Here is a 13,641-nt window from a genome sequence, read left to right on the forward strand (position 1 = left end):
GTGTCGACGCCGCAGCCCGGCCCGGGACGCGGGGGGGGGAGGGGGCACCGGCCGGACCGACCTGACCCGACCTGCACCGCGCCGGCCGCGGCCGTTAGCCCCGCGCGGCCGTTAGCCCCGCCATGTTCAACGTGGAGAGCCTGGAGCGGGCCGAGCTCGGCGAGAGCCTCCTCACCTGGGTGAGTGCCGCCGCCTCGCCCGCCGGGGACACGGCTCCGTGCGCCAGCCTCGGCCGCCGCCGCCGGGATGGCGGGGAGGGGAGGGGGGACAGGACGGGACGGGACGGGCCGCCGCCCAGCTCCCGTGTGGGCCCGAGCCCTGCCGCCGCCGCCCCCGCGAACAAAGGAGGCGGCGGGGCCGCGGCCTGCGGCGGGCGGCGGGCAGCGCCCCCCCCCCCCCCGAAACTTTCTTCCCTCCCCTGTTTTTCTCTTGAGCCCCGAGAGGCAGCGGTCACCCGTGAAGTCAGGATACCCCCCCACACACCCCACTCAACCTTAACGTTACCCTTCTTCATCTCGGCCTTTGGGCCGTGAGCTCCTCGGCGGCTGCTCGTACGCACCCGGCGCTCTGCGCTTGCTGGACGGTGACCCGGGTTTGCAGGCGCCGCTCCCCGTTTTGAGCGGTGACTGTGCCACATCCGCGGAGCTGGGGTTCCTGTAGCCGCTGATCCGCTGGTGAGCTGTTTGGAAACGCCGGGTTTGTGGTGTTTTGGTTTGTTGTCATCTCCGTTAGCAGTATTGCCAAGTAAATGCCCATTGTGTGAAACTATGGAATAGGACTGGTAGTTGAAATATATACTTGCTCTCTTAGATATTTAGTCTGTGAAAGGTCAGAGCTGGATAAAGCTGTGACGATGGTGAGTAAATTACGGGGGAATAGTAACTTATATTTTTCTGTGAAAGTTGAAAGTGGACAAGCAAGGAAGATTCATTGACTATTAAGGGTGAGCAGGTGGCCTGGGATGTGCAGAAGACTGAGGTTTTGGGGGAAGAGTTTATAATACAATGCCCTGGCTACTCTTCTGCTTTATATACATAGATGGAATAAGTAACTCTGTTTCACTTTCCTTCACATCTCTGCCAGTCCTTGCGCCTTCAATAGCATTGGCCACTTGTCCTGCTTTTGGCTTCCCATGATTTCTTTTTCAGATGTTGGGAAGGAAAGGAAAGGAAAGTCTTCCTACTGTTGGAATTCATGAGCAAGTAGATGTGTCTGAATCCTGGTGAAGAAAGGCCAAGCAACAGGCTTAGGATGAGGGGGAAAAAAATAAGCTTTATTGGGGGTTGATGGAAGAAGATCTGTTGCTGTGTGTTCTACTTCCCCTGTGCTCTTGCTTTAGCTGTTTTAGATATGATCTTCCGGTGCTGTTTGACAGTAGTCACATCACTGGGAGAGGGATAAAATGAATGCTAACCCCGCAAGTGGTCCCAGTCCCAATGCCTTCTTGACTCCTCAACTTTCCAAGTAACTAACAGACTAGACTTTTGCTAGGAGTCCAGTCATCTGCGTGTGGACTGATATATTTGAAATACGTGAAGTGCTGCAAAGTGATGTACTGAATTTTCTGTTGTATGGTACTGGTCTGTAAACAGGGATTTGAACTTGTTGATCCTACCCTTTATTCAATCATAGGTTGGATAAAATTGTTAATAACCTGAGAATATTTAGTTGAAATGCAGCATTTGTACAAAAGTCTGTATCAAGTCTGAAAGTATTACAGGACTAAAAATGTTCTAATATTCACTTAAAATACGGTGTTCAAATTTGATTTTGAGGTGATAATATTTCAATTTATTTGCAAAAGATTGCATAAGATGAAACTGTTTGCTAGCTAGCAAAGGAATTCACAAAGTGCAGAGTGAGAGTTAGAAGACGGTGGTTTCTCCTGGCAAAGAGGGGAGACTTCATTGTACAGTCAAACGCAGTACAGACCAGTAGTGTATATGTGTTCCAAAGGACTGTATCATCAACTTTTGCACATGCTCAGATCCAGTGGAAGTTGAGGTCCTGTTGATTTAGAAAATAAAATAAAATAAGAATCAACAGTTCTTGCTTGTGGAGGGGATGATGACAACTATGTCTAGATGACGTCTATTCACTATTAGTAAAAATCTCATTGATTTTTTTGCATTACAAAGAAAAATGGTAGAACCAAACAGTGATTTTTTTTTTTCCTTGCCATGTTTGAGAGTTGAAGCAATCAATTTTTGAGGGGCAAACTTTATTGTCACCTTTGAAAATAATTTGCACTTTCTTTACAAAGCTGAACCATTAAAAAAGATGACCTTTGGACAAAGAAATCTCCTGGAAATGTAGACATAAAAATGGAGAACTATTTAAAGAAAAAAAAGAAAAAAGAAGAAAATGTATTGTATCATTGTCTGTCTGTAGGAATTATGTACTTAGTCATATAGACATATGACCATGGTTAAGCAGTAGTAAGTTATGTGCATTCCTTGACCTTGTCCAGTTGGATTTTTGCCCCCTTTGTTGTAATGATCAATAAAGATCTCTTTTCCACATGCTACCCTCCTTTACATACTGAGCTAATCAAGAAACTAACTTCTTTTCTGGTTAACAGAAATACTAGTAGATAATTCTTAAATAGAATCAGAATTGGTCAACACCTGTTTCTTAGCTGAATATATATGGAGCTTTAGATTATTTTAACAATTTCAATATTTTTGGATGAAGGTGACTTTGAAACTGGTGCAGTTAAAAAAAAAAAAGGAGGGGGGGAGAAGGTTTATTCCAAGATATACAAAACTTGCAAAAGAGATCATGAAGTTTTTTGGTCCTCAGTGAAACTGGCAGTATAAATAAGAGGCCTTTTTGATTGTATTTCTGCTGAAGCGCCGTAATGATTCCTGGGAAACTGCTCATTTAGATGGCAGAATAGAGCCATTTTAATTGGAATTTATGCACATCTTAGAAGGTCAGTCTTTTCTATTACGCTGGAGAGCTTGGCAGGTCTTAAAAACTGGTTTAACCTCCCAGATTGCTTGTATAACACTTCACATGCATATAGAAGTACTTCAACTGGTTTGTCCATGTTTTGAGAAAAGTAGATAAGGCTTCCCACAGGTCTGAGAACCTGTTTGGCCTAAACCAAGCGTCTGCTGACATGGATGTAGGAGAGCTGAAAGTGCTCCTGCCTCTGCCAACCCGTGATTTTGAATGATGAGAGTATTGGTCAAGCCTTTGGCCTTGCCTGCCTGAGATGTGGTATCTTTAAGCTAGAGCAAACTGTTTGCCTGTGACTGTTTATTCTCACCCCCTCTCCTCTGTTCTGTCTCCTTGGTGTTATGGTCTGGCTTGGGGCTTTACTCTCGATCTTCTTTGTCTCATTGGCTGACAGCATTGTCACATAGTTTTCTGAGTCATTCTTCCTCAGGACTTTAAACAGCCGGGAGAGCTTTTGCTTCCTGCCACTTCAGCAGATGACCGTGATGGTTCTTTGAGGCAGCAAGGGTAGTGGCAACTGGAGTGAAACTGAGCGAAAGACTGGTGCCCAGCTACTGATACCTCAGGGTCAATATTTCTAAGCGTTAGCAGTGTTTGCCGACCACTTTCACTGCTGAACTAGTTCCCTACCAAAAATCTCCCGGAAGTCTCTCTTAGGACTACTCTAGACACTGCAGTATAGTTGTCCAAGCAGCATTGCAGCCAAAACAGTTTAGAAAAATGTGACTGTGAGGTAAACCTATATTGTTTCAGCGTGCCTAATAAAAGTTTGCAGCATCTTTTCTGTCAAAACTTGTGACTGATTCGGATATGAAAATTCAGATTCTGTGTTGTATGTTGTGTCGGGAGTGCTTTTAACTGAGGTATGTCTCTGAGTCATGACTTAAGACCCTGCTGTGCTTTCAAACATGCGTATGGCAGTTGCACTATAATATACACACATTGGAAATCAGTGTGATGGCTACAGACTTGTCAGTATGTAACCTGAGAAATTTTCTTTTGACATAGAACTAAGATCTGATGCTGTATAGGTTGCTTAGCCCTGGTATTTAAACAGCAGGATTCCTCAAAGAGGTCAGTGCTTGCTGGTCCTAAGTAGCAGATTGCTGTGGAGATATCATTAACTCTCCCTTGCCCATGATGGTAAGCAACTCTTTTTTTGCCATATGCTGCCTCCAACAGGTTGCACCTTCCGCCTGCTTTCTTTCTCTTCCTACCCTGAAGGCCAAATATAATTTCTGCAGATAGAGGAACTGAGATACTTATTTTGCTGGTATTATTTTTATTTATTTTGTTGATGTGTTAAAGTTTTCTTTTAAATGGGAACTTTGTAGATACTGTTCAAGATGACTGTTTTGGGTTCCTTCATTCTGAAAGCACATTTGACCATTTACGTGGTATCAGTCCTTTGACCTTTCTCTTCTTTGGCTGAAAACTTTCCTCAGTATGGTATATTTCTGTCTTCTGTGTGATGGCCCTTCCTCAGCTGAAAGGATTTGCATATATTCATTTGAAATGCAGAAGCCATGTGAGCAACTGCTGAACTAGAGATTTTTTGATTCCTCAGGAAGGTTGTTTGTAAATGTTTTGTAGGCCCCTTTCCAGAGAGGGTCAAAGGTGCTAAAATTTACTAAAAAAGCTGTGTCTTTCACCTCCTCTCCAATTATCTTCTTTTTATACTGTGTTGTTTTTGTTCCTTGTGCATCTATACTTTTAAGTATTATTCTGGTTTTGTGCAGATGCAAGGACTGCAGGAGACTAGCTAAGCCTGCTTAAAGTCTCTCTTCTTGATCACTGACCACAAAGTTATAGGGTTTCATTTTCTTCTGATGGTATCATCACATCTGCATCTCTTACCTGTTGAAGAAAACATAAATTTTCAGGAATGGCTGATTGTGCTGCTGATCACAGCAGGTCAAGAAAATAGTTCTGTTTGGATATATTACTCTTCAGACAGGGGGAAAAAAAAGTGAACTTGCTGGTATTAGTGAAACATAGGTTAAAGTGTCTGGCAGATTGCAGTCCCTGTACCTTCTGTGACACACCATTAAATAGATTGAGCAACCTTTTTTATTTTTGATGACTTCTCACTAATATGGCAAGGAGTTTTTTGTCTGAAAGATTGTCATCCTGAGCAGAAAAATGTTTCAAATGTGCAAGACCATATAATGATCCAGTTTTTGGATAGCATTCTTTCTATGTTTAACAACAAATGATAAGTTATTGGTGATCAAATAAACAGCAAAAAAGTTTGGTAAGGTATATGCTGTTGCAGGATGTATTTTTATTTCACATCACTCATTAACTCTGTTGGAAGAAGCTGTGGTATCTAGCACCATTATTAGGTTATAGGCATTTTTGGCCTGTTGCTGAGAGGTCAAGCACAGGCAGAAGAACTTCTCTTGAGGAATGTATGGTAGAACAAGTGATACTAAGTTGATACTATATGAAGATGATAATTGAAGATGATAATGTATGTTTTATATGTATGTTATATAGGAAGAAACCACAACAGGAATAAGACTGAACATGTTGATAATTGTAGACATAGTTCTTCCTGTGTTCATTTGACTCATACTTAGTCTTAGATTTTGATTCTTCAGGGCCTTGTCCAGATTCTGCCTTTTTTCAATTTCCTTCTTTCTGAAAAGATGCCTTATAGTGGTGGTATAGTACTAACAATTCACTTTGAAGAAAAAGCCCTTTTGATGTGATTCAGTATGTGCTCAATTTCAGCTCCCAGTCCTGCCCCTTCCCTTATTTTAGAGGTTGTGAGATGCTGCTCAGGGAAGAAACAGATTTTCTGCTGGGAACTGTGAGCCCTAAATAGTACAGAGGAAAAGACTTTTCTGTTAGGTTGTTTATCTCAAGGTGGGAGGCGAAGAGAGGAACCTTCTCCCATTGTCTTTCGAAATAGTTAATGGTTATATCAGAGGGATGAACTCAGATTGTGAGTTTTGCAGGATTATCTTTATCTTTTTTACTGTGGGACCCTTTTGAGGCTATTGAACTAGAAGATAATATTCTCACACTATTCTTACTGGTCCATCAAAAGTACTTCGTACTGACAGGTTTTATCTTTAACTTCTATAGAGCAATTGCAGACATTGAAAGTATGCAGCAGGGGAGGGAGAAGAAAAAGGCTCCAAGACTTGATTGCAGTTGCTGCTATCTTCTTTCTTGGCTGAGCTGAGGGCTCTTGGGTGCTGCGACAGTTTCATAATGGCTTAACCAACTTTGGTTTTGCTCCAGTTTCAGACTCTAAGTGCAGGGTTGCTTATTCAATTTAATTTGTAAGTTCAAGGCACCAATTAAAAAATAGGTTATTGGCCACCCAGACACTAGCACAAGGTTAAGGCAGGAATGGATGGCTGGCAGTGAGGGGAAGAGGGTGATGGTGTCCCTTCTGTGGCTTGTATTGCCAACAGCCTGGCAAGTCCTCCCTCACAGTGAACGTAATTAAGGCAGCTCCTCCCTCTACCCACTGGTAATGGTTTCCTGCCCTTCAGAGTAGTCATGCACTGTTTTCTTAGCTGTCTTGCTTCCTCATACATGAGCTAGTTGTTCCTATGAGTTGCTTAGGGCTTCCCAGTCAGTACAATGATGAAGAGACAGCATGGAAAGGAGGAGGAAAGCTACGATGGGTGGAAAGCTATCTAAAGTTAGAGAAGAGGGTGTCCAGCCAGCTCCCCACTCCTGCATGTGGCAGGCAAAAGCTTCTGAAGGGGATATAAAGTTGGAGTTGTGTTTGAATGGAGTAGCTTGGGCACACAGGGCAGCAGTTTTTCAACTGGGGCATGCAAGAAATGTTTTGAGAGTGGGGAAAGTACTGCACAAATAGCTGCATTATAAAACTCATGATAATGTGCTTCAGCCCCTACATTGGTAGGGCTTTTTCACACCATTTAACTACAAGCTTCTGACTAGCGCTTTTATCCTTTTTGGAAGTCCCATAGACTGTTGGGAGCTAAGTCTGTCTGGGTAGCTAAGTTTAGATACCAGTGTTAAACAGAAAGTATGTGTTCATACTGTGCGTGATAGATGTTTGGGGGGCATTAGAAGATCTGGGAAAGGAGAGTCTGTGTTTTATACGTTCTGGAGTTGCAGAGTATTAAATGAGCTGCAGCCTTTCCCCTGTTCCAGAGTTATATAAACCTGTGAGTGACTATGTTTGCCACAGCAGCAAGGTATCCATAGTTTTACTTCAGGATAGGAATAGATAGAAACTATATTTGTGTTTGATTTGAACAGAGATTATGGTTGTCAGATCAATTCTATAGTTGCCTTTGGTGATCAGGAAAAATAAGATGGAACTTGATCACTCTAGAGTGGTTTAGCTGATATAATTATATGAACAATGTCAAAAGATGGCAGCCTGTTCCTTTATGACCCTTACCTTTCTGATGGAAGTATTGGAATTTGGTCTACCTCTAAAAGAACTTGTTCTGCATTATTTACATGGTCTACATGAAATCCAAGAAAATATGTGCTGAAATGCAAATCCTGGAAAAGAACAAGTCTTCAACTGCAAAACGTGATAAACTTGATGGTGTGCTGCTGAACATCTGTGTTACTAATTCTAGAATCTGTTAAGTTGGAAGTTTCTTAGCCTGCTTGATGAAAATTTACTGCTAACTCTTTCTAGATCCCATTTTTCAGCTCCTCAGCCTTTCTCACTCTTGTGATTCTGTGAAAGACTGGGTGTTTCCATGCTGATCAGAAAGTTTGTGCTGATGATATTTCAGTCCAAGTTAGTGCTGTTGAATTCATCTTTTATACCTTTGGGGGAGAATTCTTTATTCTACCTGTCAATAAAGATAGCACTTTTCATCTAAATTACAGCTGCAAGAGGTGGAGTTGTGGGCTTTAAATAGTTACTCCTCTTTTTCTGTATTTTGCAAGGGCAAAGCTGTCACTTGCATTCATCCACCCTTTTTAAAGTAGCATTAGAAATGTGTATAAATCTGGACTGCTAGTATGCTAAGTTTTTGTCTCTAGACGTTCTTCAGGAAGTTGAAGGACTTTGCTTTAAGCCATCAAATAAAAGCTTTGTGTTGCCACATGTGCTTTATCTTAGTAAGGATCAATTTGGGCATATTTTTCTGGTGCTATTGAGGTTTTTAGTAATCTAGTTTTCATCTATGTTAAAAAAAAATTCTTCTAGGGTTCATTGAGCACTGTTTTGTTACTTGTTTTCTAAAAACAGGTGTCAAATACAGTTCCATTATCCTTCTTTAATGAAACTTTATGGATCATGATTCTATGGATTCTATTGTTATCTAGACTATCACAACCCAGAGAGCTGAAGGCAGCAGATATTATGCACTTCTTGTGGTTGGTTATGAATGTTGAATTCGTGTAATCATGTTGTTTGATCAACTTTGGGTTGTAGACATGTAGGTTTTTGCAGTTTGTTGATCAGTAGAGGAAGCTGGTGGTTCACCTCCTATAAACTCTGCTGTTCATGTTTTGTTCTGTAAGAATATGTTTCTGGTCTTAAAGGCACTTTTTTGGTTGGATTTCTAAAATTATCAGTGCTTGGAATGTGTATGTATGTATCCTATAAATGTGTATTGAAGTAATGTTCTGGCAGTTTTGCACTTGCTAGTGGGGAAAATGGGAAAAAGAATCAATGGGCAAGTATTGCTTTTAGATAAGCTATGATTAAGTACCTCAAGGAGAAAAAAAAGTATTTGTTTAGGCCATTATGTTAGGCCCCCCTATTAGGTTCCATATTTTCATTTTATCACCATGACAAATGCTCTGTAATATTCTTTTTTTTTTTTCATTAGCTGATTCATCTGACTTTCATCTAAGAACAGGAATACAATCCTCTTTTACCTAGGAGTTTGTAGATTAGCTTGTTTTCTCGTGTATGTTTCTGAAATGATTAAATCAAACACCCTTCAGACTAAAATTCTGCTCAGTGTCTTGATACTGTGTCAGACCTGGACGGTTCAGTTTGTAGCAATTTAGTGGCAGTGGCAAGAAAGCGTAGTAAAAATTATTTTATGCTGTCATTGCTCTCCTATCTTACAGTGTGTTAGTAAATATGCTTTAGTCGGAGTGCCTTCTTTGCTCTCTGCACTGCATTTCCCCAGAGGGTAATACAGTACAAAGGAAGTACTTTATTTGTGAACAACTTAAGCTGTAGGTGGAAAATTTTGATGGAGTTCTTTCACGGAATTGACATCTGGCTTGTTCAGGTATTTGGGATCAACAACAGTTTGTATAATGAGAAGGGAATTAACAAAAACAACACCCAAGTCCTTCTCCCTGAAAAAATCCCTACCCAGGCCAGCCAGTTTGTCCTTGCCATTTCAATGTTTAGTCATTTGAGTACATAACATAAACTTGGATTGCAAAATAACTCTTGAGATTTTAATAAGGAAAGTCTGACAATATAAAGACTAGTGAAAACATCCAGAAATCCAAGTCCTGGAGTAAAATTGCTGCTTGTCTGAGAGCCTGGATCATGTTTGTTTCACTCGGTCTGCTGCTGTCTTGGAGAGCATGAAAAAATGACTTGTGGTTTGATTATCCAAGCAGAAGATAGCACTGCTGCCAACTGGGAGGAGAAAAATGAGTCAAGAAGCTTGACTGAAGTTACCCTGGAGCACAGGATCTGATTATAAGATAGGAATCCAAATCTCATTTTGAGAGGTCTGGCCTAGTATGAGAATTTGGAAACTGAGTATGAGCAACTTTCTGTATCAGGTAAGTAGTTTACTGTTCTGAAAAGCATTAAAGGTCTGGTTTCCTCCAGCTCTGGTGCTGAGCAAAATGTGTTCTAGTGGGGTTCTTGTGGATCTTGCTAATAATATAGGGTGAATCATAGTCTTGTATGAGCATAGAAGTGGACACCATTCCTTACTTTTCTCAGTTTGCTCCTTCAGGTATTCTTGCCCATTGCCAGAATAATCTCGCTGTTGAGTAGTGATTCCCCTCTGCCCCACTGAGTCTGGTTTCTTTCTCATTCCTTTTAGCTACCTTCCCCAGTCTTGGCTATATGATCTGTCTTCCTTTTGTGGCAATACAGGCTTGATCTAGGCTCTTCATGGAAGCTAGTTGTAAGCTGACATAGCCAGTTCCGAAAATATAGGCAAATAATGGATAAATAATTCTGAAGTGTCACGACAGTGTTGGGAAGGACTTTGATAAATAACTAATTGGACACTGGGCATTCCTTTGTTGCATTTGTGCGTAAGGCAACCAGTCACACACTGTTTATCAGCTAAGGGCCTATAATACAGACTTCAGATATTATTACAAAAGAATACATAAGAGATTTATTATGCAACTGTAACAGCAGTAGAAGGCAAAGCTTTGGATATGATCATTGTGCAAAGAACAGGTCTTTTATTAACTCTTAGGGCTCAGGAGGTTAAGGAGCTGGAGAGCTTCATAAGTTATGGCTTTTATTTTATCCTCATCTTCAGGTACTGTCTTGGAGACTGTTTGTTCAGTCTCTGACCTTAATATCAAGAGTATTTTTCATGGAATGTACTTTTTCCTCCTATCTCTAGTAGCTAATAAAGCCTTACTAGTCATATATCTGAAACTGTAACTCAGATTTTCCAAGATCCTGACTTCCTGTAGTAATTATTTAGCCCCTGGTGATATCCACCATATTATTTCCTACCTTTGCGTTGAAGGATTTTCCTGCTACTCTAATTTTAAGTTTTATATAAAAATTGACAATGCATGCTCAAAGCATTCTGAATCAGAGAGTTCTAGATTAATATTAAAAAATGAAATGAAACAGCTTTCTTAGTCTCATTATATGGCAGTTGATGGGAGGTGTGAAGGCCTACCAGGGATAGTGGTTGATGCACGTTCTGTTTTGTTTGTTTCCAGACTGTCTTGTCTGTAAGTGTGAGTTGTCAAGGCTATGTAAAGTGGCACTGGAAGTGGAAAAAGGGTTGATAACAGGGAATGGGAAAGAATTTACAGCTTTGGGGAGCAAAAGATGAGGGCAGTATTGAAAACACTCAAGAAGCGGGAGCAGTTCCAGCAGGACGAGAGAGGACTTTTCCAGGGGGAAGCACATTACAATGCACAGGAAGGGCAGTGTTTCACAACTGTTACTGAATAACTGCTTAGAGGCACACAAAAAAAGTATTTGCTGCTCTGTCTCCAAAGCTGGACCCTGTGTCTGCACTGCCATATGCTTCCTATTCTTCTTTCTGGAAAATGAGCTCAACTGCTTCTTAGATTGGTTTAGCTTTTAGCAGAACTATTTGGGAATGGGCTAGGTGATGCGCTTTGATATCAATTTGTAAAACTGTTGTTTTATGTAGACTTCTTTTGAAGAAAACAAGTGTAGCTTTCATTGTGTATCTGTGGAGGTCTCTGATATGAAAAAGATATCTTTGCTGCAAGAGCTAAATAAAAGTTATATTGCATAAATTTGCTGCCTTAGTGGAAAAGTTATGCTGTGTTTTCCTCACCTGTGCAAACAAAGACTTTTTTTACAAAAATTAAATGTTTACAAAGAAACAAGTCTTATAATTAGTTTTTAATCTTTGTTTCCGGTCTGTGTTATCTAATTATAGAAAGCATTAGTGTCTTCAGTGGCAATCTTAGACGTGTGTCTGTGAAAAAGAGTTTAGACTGGCTACCTACTGGTCCTTACCATCTGTTTTGCCCTTTTCTTATGTGTGAAGTATTGGGGAAGTATGGTGATAAAATTAGTCACAATATGGCAGAGATGCATCTTGTTGTTTGTGTCCTGGAAGTAGGCTTAGCAATCTTCCTTCCTCTGCTCAGTGTATTGATATCTTCTACCTACATTTTTATTTAGTCAAGGAGGGAGTTTCATAGATGAAGATACAGTAAAGAATTTGACAAGATGTGATAAGCTTGCAGTATGTGTGAAGATTTTAATGTCAGTATTGCTTATTTGAAAATAGCATTTTATTTTGTCTGTTTTTGAAAAACCGTAATAGTGTTCCTAAATGCATTTTTGTTTTGGCTGTTATGCAGCAGATTAAGTGATTGAAGTTCTGGTAATTTAAGGTCATAATATGCAAAACTGGAAGCAAGTTTTAATCTCATGCTTATGCTTGAGGATTTTATCCCTCTAGTACCCTGAACTTCTTCATGCATTAGTATGTACGATCTCTCTGCAGCCTTTTTCACTAGAAAGTATTGTTTAATGTGTTGCTGGACTTTGTGGATTCAGATGCAGAATGGACTTTGTATTCTTTCGATAGCTCTGCAACAGTTCAGAGACTGTAGGTACATTATTCAAGTTTTTGAAAAAAACAGAAATTTGATTATATATCCTGTGATGTCACTTTTTTTTCCCCTACCACCCACCCCAGTTTTCACCTAGAATTTAGGAAATCTGTGATGATTCCTTGATTTTTCTGGAGGAGGAATGAGGAGCTGCTTTTTCTGGCTAGTTCAGACCAAGCTGTAGGATAGTCTACTTGATCTAATGTGTTGAAATCACTTTTGCTTTTTGTCTGGATGCCATACAGTTATTTAGCTTACTCAGTGAACATGCTCTGAGAGCTCATCCTTTTAGCTCTTCATGGATATCCTTGCTGCTTTTCCCTAATCAAGTGCAAAATTTTTTCTTGCTGAATAAAGAAAAGAGTGGAACATTCACTTAAGTGTTTGTTCTCTAAAATTAATTTTAAATGGTTCTGTTGCTAGACTGCTTATTTGAGATTCCCAGGCACTATGAGAACCTGGATATTGTGCTCCTGATTTTTGAGGGCGTTCTGCACAAGGAAGGACATGCTAGATTTTCCACTGTTGTTAATTGCCTAGTATTGCAAGATACATAACTAGAGGATGTTTCTTGGGGAATGGCTTGGACCTGCATTAATATTTCAAGTACTGTTAAAGAACAAATGGTTGTACATTATGTTCAGAAAGAATGGTTGATATACTGGAGGTTAATGTAGCCTGAAGCAGCAAGCTGTCTTGTAGGCTTTCTTGTCCCTGGGGTGCACAAATAGTGCTTCAAACAAAGCAGCTCAGGCTTCCCTGGAAGAAGAATAATGGTAGAGAGGGAGCTGGGCAGATGGCCTCCAAATGATACGTCATCAAATGTGTATTTGCACAAAACTCAATGTTACCCTTGAAAATGGTCATTTAAAGTAAATACTCAAATAAGTTAAACCATAAGAAAAGACTGTGCTGAAATGAAAGGCTCTGTTTTATATCAAGGAAAAAAGGGGAGAAAAGTTTTGCCTCATATATTTGTACATTAGCTGCTGATATGGTGGGAGGTTTCAGATAGTCTGTAGGCTTTATGCATGAAAATGGAGTAGATGAATAGAAGCCATAGAGAAATTAAGATGTATATTGAGTGTTTTGAGGTAAGAGAGAATTCTTGCTCTTGCATAATTCTTTACTTTTAAAAGTATTACATGGTACGCTCAGAAAACTAACCTTAAGTTTGTCTCAGTATGTATGCTTAGTGCACAATCTGTAGAGTGGATTTTGTTTAAAACATCTCTAGTCATAAGTAATTCTGTCATCAAACAGTTCAGTCATATTCCTTGGCTTTCTGCTTTTACACTTAGGAATACTAGCACTTATTTTTGTATCTTAATCTCCATCTGAAGACCACAGACTTTTCATTTTGTGGACTTTGACGTCTGTCACTGTATTAATTAAGCACTCAAAAATAGAGAAATAATAGTGTATAGACCTGCTAGG

The 13,641-nt window shown here is 40.2% G+C and overlaps 1 protein-coding gene across 4 annotated transcripts in view; it reads left to right on the top strand.

The window, feature by feature from the left end:
* The first annotated feature begins 8 nt into the window (after nucleotides 1-8).
* HOOK3 (hook microtubule tethering protein 3) overlaps nucleotides 9-13,641 on the top strand; it is an 83,652-nt gene continuing 70,019 nt past the window's right edge. For 3 of the 4 annotated variants that reach the window (XM_067316395.1, XM_067316396.1, XM_067316397.1), the window contains exon 1: nucleotides 9-179. In XM_067316395.1, coding sequence (XP_067172496.1) covers nucleotides 123-179 — 57 coding nt within the window. In that variant the 5' untranslated portion in view covers nucleotides 9-122. Of the gene's footprint in view, nucleotides 180-558; nucleotides 675-13,641 lie in introns of those variants that run through there. The other variant, XM_067316398.1, reaches the window with a different exon arrangement.

The sequence above is a fragment of the Apteryx mantelli genome, chromosome Z (genome assembly GCF_036417845.1).
Source record: "Apteryx mantelli isolate bAptMan1 chromosome Z, bAptMan1.hap1, whole genome shotgun sequence".
Taxonomy (NCBI): Eukaryota; Metazoa; Chordata; class Aves; order Apterygiformes; family Apterygidae; genus Apteryx; species Apteryx mantelli.